General features: G+C 44.8%; 1 protein-coding gene across 2 annotated transcripts in view; it reads left to right on the forward strand.

Annotated features, from left to right (window-relative positions):
* DAGLB (diacylglycerol lipase beta) overlaps positions 1-15,889 on the forward strand; it is a 32,176-nt gene that overhangs the window by 9,985 nt on the left and 6,302 nt on the right. Inside the window, exons 3-11 of one of the 2 annotated variants that reach the window (XM_037815249.1) lie at positions 1,006-1,177; positions 2,157-2,415; positions 5,285-5,407; positions 6,016-6,140; positions 8,174-8,300; positions 9,680-9,763; positions 11,665-11,742; positions 13,984-14,064; positions 14,155-14,282. In XM_037815249.1, the coding sequence (XP_037671177.1) occupies positions 1,006-1,177; positions 2,157-2,415; positions 5,285-5,407; positions 6,016-6,140; positions 8,174-8,300; positions 9,680-9,763; positions 11,665-11,742; positions 13,984-14,064; positions 14,155-14,282 (1,177 nt within the window). The remainder of the gene's footprint in view (positions 1-1,005; positions 1,178-2,156; positions 2,416-5,284; positions 5,408-6,015; positions 6,141-8,173; positions 8,301-9,679; positions 9,764-11,664; positions 11,743-13,983; positions 14,065-14,154; positions 14,283-15,889) is intronic. The other variant, XM_037815250.1, reaches the window with a different exon arrangement.

The raw sequence follows: 15,889 nt of genomic DNA on the forward strand, positions 1-15,889 counted from the left end.
ATTGTCTGCCCCTCAGAGAGAGTACTGTTAGAACTGCGTTGAGAAGTTTTGTCTTTGTGCCAAAAATGAGACCTGATGGTGCTTAATATTTTCAAAATGTGACTCTAAGTAATTAATTCTAAAAGAAGATAATTTTTGGAATTTAAAAGGCATTTCCTAACCAACTCATTCTTTAGATCTTAGCTTTTTTCAGTCATGGTTTTTGTTGTAATCATGTGGCATTTTTAAGTTGCTTAGTCACACCTTTTTCCCAAAGGAAGAGAGTTGATATTTTAGATGAAGAATCAAAGCACACAGGCTTTTATTGATACTTGGATTTATTTTACAAATACAATAAAAATGACATGTTGAAATGTTGGGCTCCTTCATGTGGTCTTGCACACTGGAATTGTTTGCTCCCCAAGAGTGAGAACCGTGGGGCATTGGTGAGGGAGAGAACCCTGGCACGCAGACCCAGAGTACATTTTAGATGGTAGCCGTTAAGCCACTCGAACCTCAGTTTCCTCCTTTGTAAAACTGGGTAATGACTTTCCCATACCTCACAGTCATGGCAAGGATTAAAGGATTATGGGTGTGGAGTGTTTGGGATGGTGCCTGGAAGAATAGAGCTTGTTTTCCTGACTGTTAGAACTCAGGAGACCCTGTCCTTATTTGCCTGGGACAGCTCTTTGTCCCAGCGTAATTATTAACTCCCAAGAAATCCCAATTTGGACGATGATTATATGGTCACCCCAGTTAGAACCCAGAAGTGTCTTTTATCCCTAGGAAGTCTAGGAAATGGGTCTGAGGCTTTTTGTAATGTTTCCCTTCCCTCACTTCTTCACTTTCTCTCAAACTGGGGCCTTGATATCTGATTACAAATGGGAGAAGTCAGACAGTGGATGTGCTTCCCGTGCCAGTGCAGTAGCTTCCTGACGTGTACTCTGGGAGCTGTATCTACTTAGCGGGGGAGCTTTTCAACTCTGAGGAAGCAAGTGACCAGTCTGAGAATTTTCTGTATTTCAGGAACCATTTGTAACCCTGGACCACGGAAGTCTATGTCTAAGCTGCTTTACATCCGCCTAGCGCTCTTTCTGCCAGAGATGGTCTGGGCATCTCTGGGGGCCGTCTGGGCAGCAGACAGCGCCCAGTGTGACAGGATAGTTGTGAACGGCATCATTGCAACCGTCGTTGTCAGGTGAGCTCTGCTGTCTTCTCTTTTAGTTTCCTGTCACACATGCATTTGAGATACAGTTGTGCAGACAGACTTCCTGAGTAAGACGACAGCGCGTCACACAGTTTTACTAAACTTTCTGAGTGAATCATGAGATCTTAGAGAGACACTTGTTTATATATAAGAATTAATTCATCTCCCATTATGCATTTGTGAATGTGGTTTCCTCCCTTACTGGTTCTCACTAGTCCGTATTCCCTCTCTTCTCTTATAAGGCGGAAGAAAACCAAAGACTAAAACAAGTGCAAAGACTAAAGGTGGGATGAGAAGAAGTACAGTGTCAGGATTGTGACAGGGAATAATACTCTGGCATGATAAAGTTTTAGCACTGTCCAGGCTCAAAATCTTAACGATCATCTAGTCACATCTCGTGTGAGGCTCGGCCCTGTTCCCGCCTTTCCCGAGTCCCACAGCCCGTCAGCAGAGCCCTTCACCGAGGCGCAGCTTCTCTGCACACGCGGGTGTGAACCCCCAGGGCCTTGCACTTCGTGGGCGGTCTGTAAACATCACACAGACGAAGCAGGACCTCCCAGAGGATCCCGTGACAGGGCAGCGTTCTCTTGGTTTTACTGAGAAGAACCCCAGAGAACTGAGAAGTGAGGGCCTGGGTCAGGGTGCGGGTCCAGGGGCCGTGGAGAACAAGTTGCAGCTGCTTCTGGGCCCTGACCGCAGCTCCAGCCTCCACAGCTCCCTTTTCCTTTGTAGGTCTTTACTTTTAGGGCTCTGATCTCTGTGGGGCCTGGGTTAGTCCTGGGCTCATAAGGAACTTTCCAGAACAAGTGAATTGCTTGCCTCATCCAGGTTCTGGGAGATCCATGTCCTCCTCAGTCAGGAGTCTTAAGTTGTACAGTTGCACAAACTGAGCCCAAAGGAGGGAGCCTTTGGCTCCCGTGTCTGAATGTCGGGCGCATAGTCACTGTGTCTTTTCCTCGCTCTCTTGCAGTTGGGTCATCATCGCCTCCACAGTGGTGACCATCATCATTGTCTTTGACCCACTGGGGGGAAAGGTGGCTCCATATCCCTCAGCCGGTCCCAGTCACCTGGACAGTCGTGATTCAAGCCAGTTATTTAATGGCCTCAAGATGGCAGCTACAAGCGTGTGGGAAACCAGAATCAAGTTCCTGTGCTGTTGTGTTGGGAAAGATGACCATACTCGAGTGGCTTTTTCGAGTACGGCAGAGCTTTTCTCAACCTACTTTTCAGTAAGCCAGAGGGGTCTGGTCTGGTCTCTCTCTTCTAAGTAAATGCTTCTGTGTTAAGATCAGTACTCTGCACTTTGAGCCAGTCCCCTGTTCACATAAAATAGCTTTTGAGAACTTGGAATCTTTGGGGGGTGTATGGGCAGGGAGCTATTCCACCCAGGATGAGAACTTGGGAGCAAGTAACCGCAAGGGCTGTGCGTTTTCATATCCCACCTCTTGGGTGGTACATCCTTGTATGGATACCTCTTTTTACACTGTCAAGATTTTGCATTTGCCTTTTTTTTTTACTTTTTTTTATTGTGAGCTATAACATATATACAGAAAAGTGATAACTTTCCAAGTACGATTTAACAAGTAGAGAGCACAGTTCAAAGAATGTTATGGTTTACACTAACAAAATTTCAGTTGTTTCCTTATTGTGAAGTGTAACATATATATAGAAAGGTGATAACTTTCAAAGTATGATTTAACAAGTAGTTATAGAGCAAATTTTAAAGAATGTTAGGGGTTATAGTTCCACAATTTCAGTTTTTTCCTTATTATGAAATATATATACAGAAAGGTAATATCTTTTAAAGTACAATTTAACAAGTAGCTATAGAGCCAGTTTCAAAGAATATTATGGGTTACAGTTCCACCATATCAGTTATTTCCTTCTAGCTCTTCTAGTATCCAAGAAACTAAAAAAAGTATATAAAGATTCAGTATTCGTAATCCCTTGTTAAATCTTGTCTTGTCTGTTGAGGCCCCTCCCTCTCATTTCATCACTGTCTCACTCTTCAGGGATATCTGGGCAGTGACTACTCTAACTTGTTCGTACTGAAAAGGGGTGTCGACATTATGGGGAAGGGGGACACACGTGGTTGAAGTTCTTGAAGAGGCTGTTGCCTCTGGGTTTGGGGACTATCTGGTATAGGAACACTCTGGAGGATTTAAGTTTCTGAAAAATAAACTTAGTGAGTGAAACTTTATTAGAGTCTCCAGATAGGGATCTAGGTATTCTTTAGTATTTTTGGGACTACTCTTGATTGGACCTTGGTGTACTGAGGCCATTTGGGATATCTAGCTGGAGCTTGCATAAGAGTAACCTCCAGAATGGCCTCTCGGCTCTATGTGAAATCACTTAGCTACTGAAACCTTTTTTGTTAACTTTCTTTTTCCCATTTTGGTCAAGAAGGCATTTCAGTCCCTCAATGCCAGGGCCAGGCTCATTCCTGGGGTCTGTGTCCGACATCGCCAGGGAAAACCACTCCCCTGGAAGTCATGTTCCCATGTAGTGGGGAGGGTAATGAATTTATTTGCAGAGTTGGGCTTAGAGAGAGGAAGGCCACATCTGAGCAACAAAGAGGCTCTCTGGAGGTGCCTCTTAGGCATAATTAATAATAGGCTTGGCCTCCCCTTTACAGCCGTAAGTTTCACTAGAGCAAGCCTCAAGATCTAGGGCTTGACTTATTAAGTAGGGGGTTCCTCATTTCACATAGCATGTATTCTGTCAAAGTTAAACAATCAGTGTCTCACATTGTCTTCACTTAGTTGTACAATCATCATCACTCTCAATTTTAAACAATTATCATAACCCCAAACACCCCAAAGCTCTTATCAGCCCCTAATTATTTATCCCTAGTATTAGTGTGGTACAGGTAAAGTATTCTTATGAATTTGCTTTTAAGAAACTAAATACTGGAGCCTCTACATTTTGGGAACAACTGCCAGTTGTTTTTTTTTATATATTCTCCATCTAGGTGGTCCTCAGCAGATACCAGGTTTAGGTAGTGTCATCATGTGTCCAAGGTAGTATCAGACATTGTTTCTTACCACTTTATATCCTAATAGAAGTGCCAGAATATTCTGTGTTTGAATAGATGATTGCATTTCAGAAGAGCATCATCATCCTGGAGTGTTCTTCAGTGATTTGGAAATACTCATTTTTTTCCACATCCATTGTGTGGTTTTGTCTTTGCATATAATGTTCTCTGATAAACTGCTGGTCGGTTCACTGTTAGAACAAGTTAGGGCTGAGGAGTTCTCGCAACATCCTGCACACCTCTCAGTGTCTTTCTCTTACATCTCAGCGGGGTCCGGCTCTGCATGTCTGGGGCCGGCCCTGTTGCCTACACCAGGCCTTGGCAGTGGCCTCTGTTTAGGGATTAGAGGGTGTGTCCCTCTAAGTAATTTTAAAGGAGAACTTTGACTTAGTTTTAAGATACTCTGAAAATTGAAGAAGAAATCTTGTTTTTCTTAGAGTGTTTTAATTTCCAGCAGAAGCTGGACCAATGGCTCTGTGGCCGAGTGGCCCTTTCTAATGGGTTAGAAGTGCTTTGAGGAGGTTGCGGTTTCCTGACTCCTCCATATTGATGCTGAAGAAAAAGGGAAGGGCAAGTTCAGGGAGACTAACTCTGTTGCTTGATGAGTTTGGAGTTCTTTCTGAGGCTTTCTGTACCCAAAGCCTGAGAGTTCAGTCTCATAAGTCTCTACTATGGGCTGTGTTTTAACAAAATCTTCACAAAATCTTGAGAAATAGAGTATAAATTTTGGCTAAAGTTGGCCATGACTACAAAAATAGAGAATTTATCCATTCATTCCCCCCATTTTACAAAGAATTTGAAGTAGACTAAAAATAACTGTCACTTGATGGCAATTTTTAAATAGAGATCAGCAAAATGTTTATGTTCTCCAGTAGATACGTCTGAGAGGATGGAAAAAATACTAAACCTCTTGAATAGAAGGAGTTCTGCCAAGAAAATTAGTTTTTAAAATTGCTTTACACGTGGCTGTGTGTGTGTGTCTGAGCTGTATGACCTTGAGCTGTACGGAACCCATTGGCAGATCCTGCTGGGGTTTACGACAAGCCTTGTGGTTTCCCATCCAGGACACAGATCTGGTGCCCAGCGACATCGCGGCAGGCCTCACGCTGCTCCACCAGCAGCAGGACAGCATCAGGACCAACCAGGGGCCTCCTGAGGGGGTCAGCCGCTCCCCAGGGCCCTCGCAGGTAATCCCCGACTCCCACCGCGGTGTACAAAAACATACAACTAGCCTGCAGCAAATTCAGTAGCAGGTGGGTTGGAATCTGATTTGGGGCTTCTGGTAGTTGTAGTTTGTCACCTGTCAGGTGAGGCACCTCCTCATTACCTGGAGTTCAGGTACTGTACCACATCCCTGGCCAATTCACCATCCCTGTATTTTTACAGCACTCTTCTATTGGCTGTTGAAATCTACAGAAAAAAATGCTCCTGGGGTGGGACCTGATTCTTCCAGGTGTATTTACTTTGTTTGCTGGGTAGGGGAGCAGAAGCCGTTCAGCTCCGCTCAATGAGAGCAGGAAGTCAGGAAGTCACCGGCTCATTTCACCAGGAGTCAGAGAAGGTCTTTTTTTTTTTTTGCTGTTAACCTCCACTGTACTTGCTGCACTCCTATAAAATGGGGAGTCCATTTCCATATTTAAGGAACAGGTTTCCTGTGGATGGAAGATCTCTGGGTTCTATTCAGTGAGGAAAGAGAGTGGAAACAGGAATTTGTAATCAGGTTTAAGATCTTAGTGTGTGGATCCTCTCTGTAGAGGGTCCCCCTGAACAGAAAGCTTTTTTTCTTCTCTTCCAGGATGATTTGGATGCAGAATTAGAAAATTGCCACCATTACATGCAGTTTGCGGCAGCTGCTTACGGGTGGCCTCTTTACATTTACAGAAACCCATTTACAGGGCTGTGCAAGATTGGCGGAGACTGGTAGGTCAGCTGGGCCTCAGGCATCAGTTTTACTGGTAGATGTGGCTTGTTCTCGTGACTGTACTTTATTTTCTAAAGAGAATTATATTTCCCTTTTTCAAAAAAAAGCTTTCTATTTTTAAATATTTCAAAAACTTGTGAGAACACTAGAAAGAACTCCCATATATACTTTATCTAGAGACACCAGTTGTGACTCATTTTTGTCACATGTGCTCTATCATTCTTTTTTCCTTTTTCTATACACACACACACACACTTTTTCCCCAAACTATTTGAGTTTTAGTTGCATGCATCATGCCTCTTTATCCCTAATTGTTTCAGCATGTATTTCCTAAGAACAACGACATTCTCTTACATAACTGATTACAGTTAAAAAATTCAGGAACTTTATCATTGGTCATTAGCTAATTTACAGTTTCTAGCCAAGTTTTTTCAGTCGTCCCAGTATTATCCTTCATAGCAATTTTACCTGATACAGGATTACGCGTTGCCTTCAGTTGTCGTGTCTCCTTAGTCTCCTCCAACTTGAAACGGTTCCTTGGCCTTTCTTTGGCTTTCACAGTATTGACATTTTGAAGAATACAGTCCAGATATTTCGTGGAATGTCTCAGTTTACGTTTGTCTGGTGGTGTCCTCATGATTGGATTCAAGTTAGGCTTTCTGGCAGAAATGCTACAGAAGGAATGTCGTGTTCCCCTCGTGCACCAAACCAGGAGACGTGGTGCCGCTTATCCCGTTTATCCCCTTAATAGCGATGTCGACCTTAACGCATGGTTAAGGTGCTGTCTGCCAAGTGTTGCCGCAGATTTACCGTTCTGCCCTCTAAATAATAAGTAATCTTTGGGGAGCTGTTGGAGATAAATATCCCATTGCTCTTTGAACTTTCACCCAATAGTTTTAGTATCCGTTGATGATTCTTGTCTGAATCAGTTTTTACCAGAATGGTTGTAAAATGATGACTTTTCTTAATTCATTATTTCTTCTATATTAGTTGGCATTGTACTGTAAAGAAGAGATTTTCCTTCCCTACTGTTTATTATCAGTATGGATTCATAGATTCTTATTCTAGTCAATGTGTTATGCTTTTCATTTTGCAACAACTGTAGTATTCATTCAGTGCTCAGAATGCCCCAGGTTGGCCCTTCGGGGTGGCTTCTCTGTCCTTTCCATATGTGCCCATCATTTTTTGGGCACTTCCTTAAGCTCATCTTGTACTTTTCTTGGAAACATTTCTCCCAGGCACCCTCTCCCGGGGAATGGTATTAGGAGCAAGATCTGAGTGTTTGGTGTACTCATTGCTCCTGGGGTGTTACTGCTTCTGGACCTTTTCAGTAGACAGAGCTGGGGGAAAATAGCATTTTCATAGAATTTATCCTAATATGTACTTACTGTTCAAGTCATGAGTTTATACCGATAACCTTTTAATCCCAGTCCAGTGCCACAGAGTTCTCCTTGCTTTTTCCCCATACCAAAGCTATATCTACTTTGTTCCACCAAGAGAACCCTGGCACCGAACATCAACAGTGAGATATTCATGCTTCGTTCTCCAATTCTCACAGAATAATTTCAATTTATTATCCCCAGTACGCTATTAAAAAAGCACGTCTCTTAGGTAGAGTGAAGTTTGTTTGCAATTCTTTTGTTTTTAGACTTAGAGTACTGTGTTCAAAAGTTACTTGGATTAGTTCTCTCTTGTTTGTTTCTTCTCCAGAGTGGATGTGTTAGTAATTTGAAGTGGTTTGGTTCGTTTGCTTCGGTTTGGCATTCAGTTTTAGGGATTCTCCCATCCTTGTTGATTTCATTTATTTTTTGAATGTGTAAAACATTAACATGATTCTGGAAGTCAAAATACTTGTGAAAGGTATACCCAGAGAAATGTTTATCTTTGAAAGGCCGTATACGTTAGCCAGACTAAGTCCTGAAAATGATAAACCCCAGTCCTCGTGTCTGTTGGGAAAATGTGACAGCGAGGATTGATGTGCCTTGTTGGGGGGCTCTGGCTGGCACAATGACACTTGTGCTCTCCTTTTTAGTTGCAGAAGCAGAACAACAGAATATGACTTGGTTGGAGGGGATCAGCTCAACTGTCATTTTGGCTCCATCCTGCAAACAACTGGCCTGCAGTACAGGGATTTCATCCACATAAGCTTCCATGACAAGGTACCTGAGATGGCAGAATTTTCAGTCTGTTTGCTGTTCTGTTTAATATGAGACCCTGGTTCTTATCTTCTTTTGGAACCTGGAATCCTTTGAGGCTCTATGGAAGTCATGCGTTGTTTTCCCAGAAAAATGTGCATAGACATACACACACACCCCTCCCCAGAGTTTGTGTGTCATTTCAAAGGTTTTCACAGATCCCCTTAAAGCTCACCCATGTTCATGGATTTAGGTTAAGAACTTAGATTTAACCTAAATGGAACAAAACGTCTTTATTGGAGATACCATACTGTATTTCTTACATTGCCATCTTTTATTGAAGAGCAGTGAGTTGCAGTTGCTCTTAATCCCACATAGGTTAATTCATCCCTATTTTGGGGTTTTGAGCTTCATATGCAGTAGTGTACTGTAGTGGTCTGCAGTAGTGTACTTTGATGGGTATCAGATCACTTGGGAACGTAGCAAAGCCTCTGATTCTGTGCCCTGATAATGCTTCTTGACTCTCTAGGTGATTCTCAAACCCACCAACAGTTGAGAACCCCTGGTGTTGTACAGTGGTTGGCAAACTTGGCTGCTTCACAAAGCTAGCTTTTAAAACTCCCCAAGCCCAGGTCACACGCCACCCAGATCATCTCAGTCTGAAAGTCTGGAGATGGGACCAGGCTCAGGAGTGGTTCCAGTGTGAGACAGTTTGGGGCACCACTGGGGTACTGCTGCCCAGTGGCTCCCACAAAACTACATTTCAGAATCACCTCCCTCCCTGCCGTGCCCAGGTCGCACCCCAGTCTTCTCTTTCTGCTTGCTCCACATCAGTTAGTGCAGACCATAAAGTCCATTGTCATCTGTTGGTCGATTGCCTGCCCCGGGCTAGGCATTTGTACATTTTGGTCTGTGCTCTAGCCTCAAGAGTTAGGTGATACTCCACCTCTTTTAAGATGAGCAGACAAAGAAAACTGATGGCGTTCGCTTGAGATCACACAGCAGGAAGAGAAGGAGCTGAGTTTCTTACCCAGTCTGCCTGACTCCAAAACCCTCTGCACGTCCTCTCGGGGCCCTGATTGTGAGGGCAAGAGCTCTGATTAGATGAGGTTAACAGTACAGCAGTGTAGTCGATTTGATTTTGAGGGGTTCAAAGAGAAGCAAAGAAAGAAAACAAGATACTTTTTCATATATAATGGCATGTTTTATTAAAGTCTTTCTATAAAGAGTATCAAAGTAGTCTCACTATATAATGAGTAGGGAGAATAAATCAGTGTATTCCCTTCTTTCTGTGTTATAGGAACTGGGGTTTTCATTGTAGTACTATGCTGCTATATTAGTAGAGAAACTGGAATGGCCTAACTTCAAATCACTAGGCGCCTCCTGCCTCTTTTCTCCCGCAGGTGTATGAGCTTCCCTTTTTAGTGGCTCTGGATCATAGGCAGGAATCCGTGGTGGTCGCTGTGAGGGGGACCATGTCACTCCAGGTAAGGAGCCCGAGGCCTTAGCCCTGGGAGGCAGGGGGTGGAGAGAAAAGAGAACAGTAACTCGGAGCAGTAGCAGCAAGCGGTGGGTGCAAGATCCTTGTTTGTTGGAACTGAGAAAAATCATTCTTAGTAACAACAGCATTAGCTGTAAAGGAAAACCAGGCACATATGGGGACAGAATGGGGAAGTGAATCCAGGGTTGTGAAATACTTTCTTCAGAAAGAACAGTCAAGTTGTTTCCTTTTAACTAAGAAATGTCAGAAACCAAATGTCTGCCAGTTTGGGCTCCCCAATTAGATCTTCTAGAGGGACCCTGCTTGAATACCTTCCCACCTGATTCCTCAGTGTGTCTGGCCAGTCCCCAAACCTGGGTGACCCAACTCTTAGTTTTCTGTTAGTTCCCAAAGCCAGAACAGGGCAGTAAGTTAAGTTTTGCTGGCAAGAGTCACACAGCCGTGTATCAGCACCCGAGTTCCTGTTCCGTGTCTTGGCAGGCCCAGTGCATCTGCCAGTCAGCGTCCCTGGCTGACTTTCTCTGCTGCTGCCCACGTGGCCGCGAGCCCCCCATTTATTCCAGACCTGGCCATCCCTCTTCAGTACTTCTCGGACCTGGCTTCTCTGCCCTGTAGGGAACGGAACGGCTCCTTCCCTCTTGAAACTTTCTTCTCACCATTTCTCTGCGGTGCTTTTTGGTTTCTTCTTGGCCACTCCTCAGTCTCATTTCCTGATTCTTATTTCTCTGCTGACCCAGAAAATATAAGGAGGCTCCAGAGCTTGAGTTCTTGGAGCCCTGCACTAACTATGACCAGCTCCGTGGGACAGCCCCACCCGTCTCCAGGGCATGTAGCTCCAGCTTCTGGCACCCCAGAACCAGGCCCCTCACCTTCCCTGGGGTCTTATACTGCTTCTCCCTGAGCCTCTCCAGCTGCCTATTTAAGAAATGGTGACATTGTCCCTGGGCTCTCCCTTCACTCATGCCTAGTACAGCCTGTGGCCTTGAAGCTCCTTCCCCTGCCCTGCTCTCTGGCTGTCTCCTCTCCATCCCCGGTCCTATTTCCTTGGCCAGAGATGTAATTGTCTGTCTGGGTCTCTCATACTCCCCATCAGTCCTTTATCCTGCCCACAGATGACACTTTCTAAAACGAAGGTCAGATCTTACACCTCAGAAGCCTCCAGCAGTTTCCACAGCTGTTAGGACAGTTTGGTCCTTACCTCGGCCCGGTGGGTGCTTCACACCCGGCCGGGCCCAGCTGCCTCTGCAGCCTGCACACTGCACACTGCCTGCCGGTGGTTCTCCACCCTGGCAAGTGTCTGGGCTGCTGGGGAGCTGTCAGTGCTGTGGATGAGGGGCCTGTGGCTGAGAGCCCGCACGCTGCACCTCTCGCTCACCGCACTGCAGGGCCTCGGGTGGGAACACCCTTCTCACTCTCCCCCTCTTCCTGAAGTCAGGCTCTTCCTCTGGGGTCCGGCTCAGGCCCCATCTCCTTTGTGAAGTCTCCCCCCAATCCCCTCCTTCAGCAGCTGGCTGTGGGGCTAGTTTCCTGCATCTCTTACTGGGTCTTCTGTCCCAGAGCTCCTTCAGGACGGAAACCGTACCTTGTTCAAAACCCCAGCGAAGGGCTTTTTGCTTTGTGGGCCCTTTGGGAATGTGTGTGTGAGACGGCAGCGGGGTTTTGTAGGTGCCTGCCCTGGCTCTTCCTGTCCCCGCTGTTCACGCCAGCCCTGGGCCAGGCCTGCTGCTGGGTTCCTCTCCCGAGCCCAGGCGTCCCCGGTTGCTCAGCAGCCGGGCCCGGGAGGCAGAGCCATTCCCGCTGCTCCGAGGGGGTGTGCCGTGGGACGGGGCCTGCCCGGCAGCCTCAGGGCCACCCCGGTGGCGGCCTCTTCTCGGTGTGATTTTACAGGACATCCTCACTGATCTGTCAGCGGAGAGCGAGACCCTCGACGTAGAGTGTGAGGTGCAAGACTGTTTGGCACACAAGGTACAAGCTCTGCAGTTTGTGTTCTGGAATGTTCCATAGAGAAACTCAAAGGGGTCAAAATTTTCCCAACGAATGCTGAATCCCTCCCATTAATGCCAGCCACATAAGGAATTCTTACCATGTCCCAAGTGCTCTGCTGAAGAAGTGCCATTGATGCTGACACTGTTCAGTCTCAACAGTCCTGTGAGGTTGGTTGTTTTGTTTTTTAAGAGAAAGAAAGAGTTTCAGAGGGATTGGGTAGCTTGCCTGTGGGTCACGTGGGCAGTAAATGTCAAATTGGGCATTTGAGCCTGGGTTGGTGGCTCAGAACCATTAATTAAAACACTGTTCTCATGATGGGGGCACAGAAGAAAGGTTTAGTGTAGTATAGAGTAGTGTATGTGGAAAGTAAGCCTCGCCACCCCTTCGCGGGGCAGGCCCTGCTGCCAGGGCCTGGCCTGTCTTCCGTAAGGTTTCTGTGCAGACGCAGCAGTGGCCAAGTTCTCAGTTTCACTGTTGCCGGGCTGGGGGTGCACAAGCCCCCCCGAAGGAACAGAAGCGCCTGCCCTGAGCCGAGGCGATGACACTTGGGGGCAGCCTGGGATGATCCACCCCTAAAGGCAAGGATATGAGGAGTGGAGGGCAGCAGACTTCTATTTTTCTTTTTTGTTTTTTTTTTTTACCATTTTTAAAATAAATTGTTTAATTAAAAAAAAAAGCGTTACAGAAAGAGTGCGGCTGCATGTCCTGTGTGACCCCACATCCTGCCTGGGCAGTTTTCGGTACCTGACTAAAACGTGGGCTCTTTTTCTGCCACCAGTTAAAAGCTTGAAAGTCCTTGGAATGTGTACTTTTGTCTTTTTGAGTCTCAATTCATGAGAGTCCAGTTTAACTATTATTGGGTTCGGGTATGTGAGGAAAAACAGAGAAAATCATTAAGTCTTGGGCTTGTTGATGGCAGTGGCTCTTGAATCAGATTACAGGGCCACACCAGCCAGCCACCCACAGAGCTCCTTCAGAAGCCAGAGTGACTTGTAAGTGTCCCCCAGGCACCCTGGGTGAGGGTTTGTGGTGACAGCTCTTACCCTGCTGGGGCCTGGACGGCAGCTGCTCCCTAAGGATGCGATCTGTTCTCTGCTCTTGGCTTCACTTGGGCCAGGTTTTGGCACAGATGTGGTCAGTCATCGGAGCTGGGAGCTGTGCAGCTGAAAACCAGCTTGGCATTTCATTGGCTTGATGCATGTGCCAAGGGGCAGGGACGCTCACCAGCTGCAGTTGTGGTCTATTCTGTTTGGCTCTGATCGCCCAGAACTGGACAAAGGGTAGATGCCTAATAAATGTTGAATGAATTTGACTGCAGTGTGTAGCTGCAGGAGAGTAAAGGGGAATTTGGTAGTTTGTCTGAATGTACACAGAATGCTGATGCCTTTATTAAAAATTTCTCTTACATGATGCCAGGTTTAGCATTCTGCTTGTAGAATTACAGCATTACTGAGTCTTTGGAATTGGCATTCACTGTAGACATTGCCCAGAACAGTCCCCCACCTTACACGGAGTTTCTTTCCTTGTCCTCTTAAGAGTAGAAGCTGCAAAGGACAGAAACCAGGTCTGTCCTCTCTCAGGACCTAGCAGAGTAACGGACAGGAAGCAGCCACTCCACAGCTACTTCTGACCCGCAGGTGGCTGTCTCTGCACTATTGGAACTGCTTAATTCTCAAGAAGTCTGTTTTGTAGGACAGCTATAGTTGTTAGGAAGTTTTAAATTTTATTTATTTTTAAAACAAATCAAACTCTGACCTCCCTAGAATTCACTTCTTATGCTCTTAGTTTTGACTTTGGAGGAACAGTGGATGCTTAGCATCATCCACTTAGAACTTTAGCTTTTGAAGTCACTTTAAATGGTCATTCATTTTGATCTAAATCTGACCAACCCTAGGGACCTAGCTGCAATTGTGGCGTATCCATAGGGTAGAATACTGTGTAGCTGCAGGAGGAGACTGCAGGAATGTGTCCGCTGCACGGAAAGCCGGTCCTGATTGTCACATTTAAAGGATGTTTAAATGTTTATCGAGTACCCACTGGATGCCCAGCTCCGTACAGGGTGCCAGGAATGCAGCAGTAGACAAAAACTGACACGGCTCCTGGCCCCACAATGCTTGCATTTCATTTGGGGCGGTGATTAGAGAATCACAGATAAGGATATATGCGGCTGTGATTGAACCTGACTCGTCTGGGGGTTAATTGCTGCCTTTGTGTTTTCAGGGGATTTCTCAAGCTGCCAGATACATTTACCGACGACTTGTCAATGATGGGATTTTGAGCCAGGCATTCAGCATTGCTCCTGTGAGATTTTATTGATTTATTTTATTTTATTTTATTTTATTTATCGTCAGCCATCTCTTATCTGACCTCATTCTGCTTTTTGTCCTGTAGGAATACCGGCTGGTCATCGTGGGACACAGCCTGGGGGCAGGAGCGGCGGCACTCTTGGCCATCATGCTCAGAAGCGCTCACCCCCAGGTCAGGTGCTACGCCTTCTCACCCCCCCGAGGGCTGCTGAGGTAAGTCCTCCTCTCCAGGCCTCTTTCCACAAGACTAACAAGTCATCTGGGCAAGACCATCTGCAATTGGAACTTAATTTCTTCATCCTCAGAAGTTAGTTTTGAAGTGCTGTGTGGCTGTAGAAGACTGAAAGCCCTTTCTTAGATCCACAGCTTTGTCTTTCTAAAGACTTTAATTCTAAGACTCATTGTTGATGATTTTGAAAACTACCTTTTTCTTCTCTGGTTCAATATAGTTAACCCTGGACTGTTCTATATAGCCATTTAGCCCAGATTATAAAAGAAATTTGTATCCATAATAGAAAATTTGGAAAATATAGAAAAGTATAGAGATCAAAGATCATTCTGCAGAAATTACCATTGTATTTAGGTTTGCTTTCATCCAACTGTGTGTGTGTGCAGATGTGGTATATAAAATTGAAAGAATACTGTAGATATATCCTTAAATCTTCTTTGAGAACCTGTTTTTTAATAGCCAGTTAATGTTCCGTCATCTGGTAATACAATACTCTTTTTATTTATTCCACCATGAATGGAATAAAAATTAATATTCTTTTCATTTTTTGTTGTTATAAATAATTCTGTGAATATCTTTATACATAAATATTTGTGTGCCTTTTTACCTTTTTAAAAGCTTATACTATATTACTTTATTTTTTACTTAAACAACGGGAGTCTGTTGACTCGTGGCTGTGAGGCTGGAAGTCCAAACCTGAGGCCTGGCGAGGCCATGCCAGGCTTTCACTCGGGGACTGTGGCATCGGGGGCTGGCTGCCAGCGTCCTGGGGTCCTTGGCTTTTGTTACTTGTATTATCTTCTTAAAAGCTTATATGTTTTACCTTTTTAAAAGCTTACATGTTAAGAGAAGCTTATTAAAAATTATACATTGAAAAAGCCATGGGAGTGGCTTTTATAAATATTGTATTTTTTTGTTAGACAAACATAAAAATACATTTTTATAATAATAATTAAACATCCACATTACTTGGAGGCATTTTGCTAAGTGAAAAAAAGCCCAACACAATATACTACATGTTGTATGATTCCATGTACATAACATTCTAGGAAAGATAAAGTTACAAGGACAGAAACAGATCAGTGGTTGCCTGGGGTGGGGGTGGGGAGTGGGACACTGGGACCTTTGGGGGCTGGTGGAGATGTTCTGTGTATTGATTGTGGTTACACAACTATATACATTTCTCAAAATTATACACTTAAAATGGGTGATTTTAGTTATCAGTTACACCTCAGTAAGGCTGAGTAAACACGACACCCTCCCTACATACACACACACACACACACACACACACACACACACACACACACACACACACACACACACGTTGAGAACTAGAACACAGTCAGTGTTTCCTGCACGCCTCTCCTTTCTTGTTCGGGTAATTGCTAAACTGATATGTATGAAAATTCTTCTGTGGATTTTTTAAAAAGTAGTTTTACCATCTGTACGTCTGTCTCAAGGTAATATAGTTTGGTTTTGCTTGATTGATCTTTATATCAATGGAGTTGTACTCTGTAATCATTTCTGTGATTTGCTTTTTTTGTTCCTCACATTTTGGATGCATGTAGCTGTTATTCTATAATTTTCA

The sequence above is a fragment of the Choloepus didactylus genome, chromosome 21, assembly GCF_015220235.1.
Source record: "Choloepus didactylus isolate mChoDid1 chromosome 21, mChoDid1.pri, whole genome shotgun sequence".
In the NCBI taxonomy this organism is placed as follows: domain Eukaryota; kingdom Metazoa; phylum Chordata; class Mammalia; order Pilosa; family Megalonychidae; genus Choloepus; species Choloepus didactylus.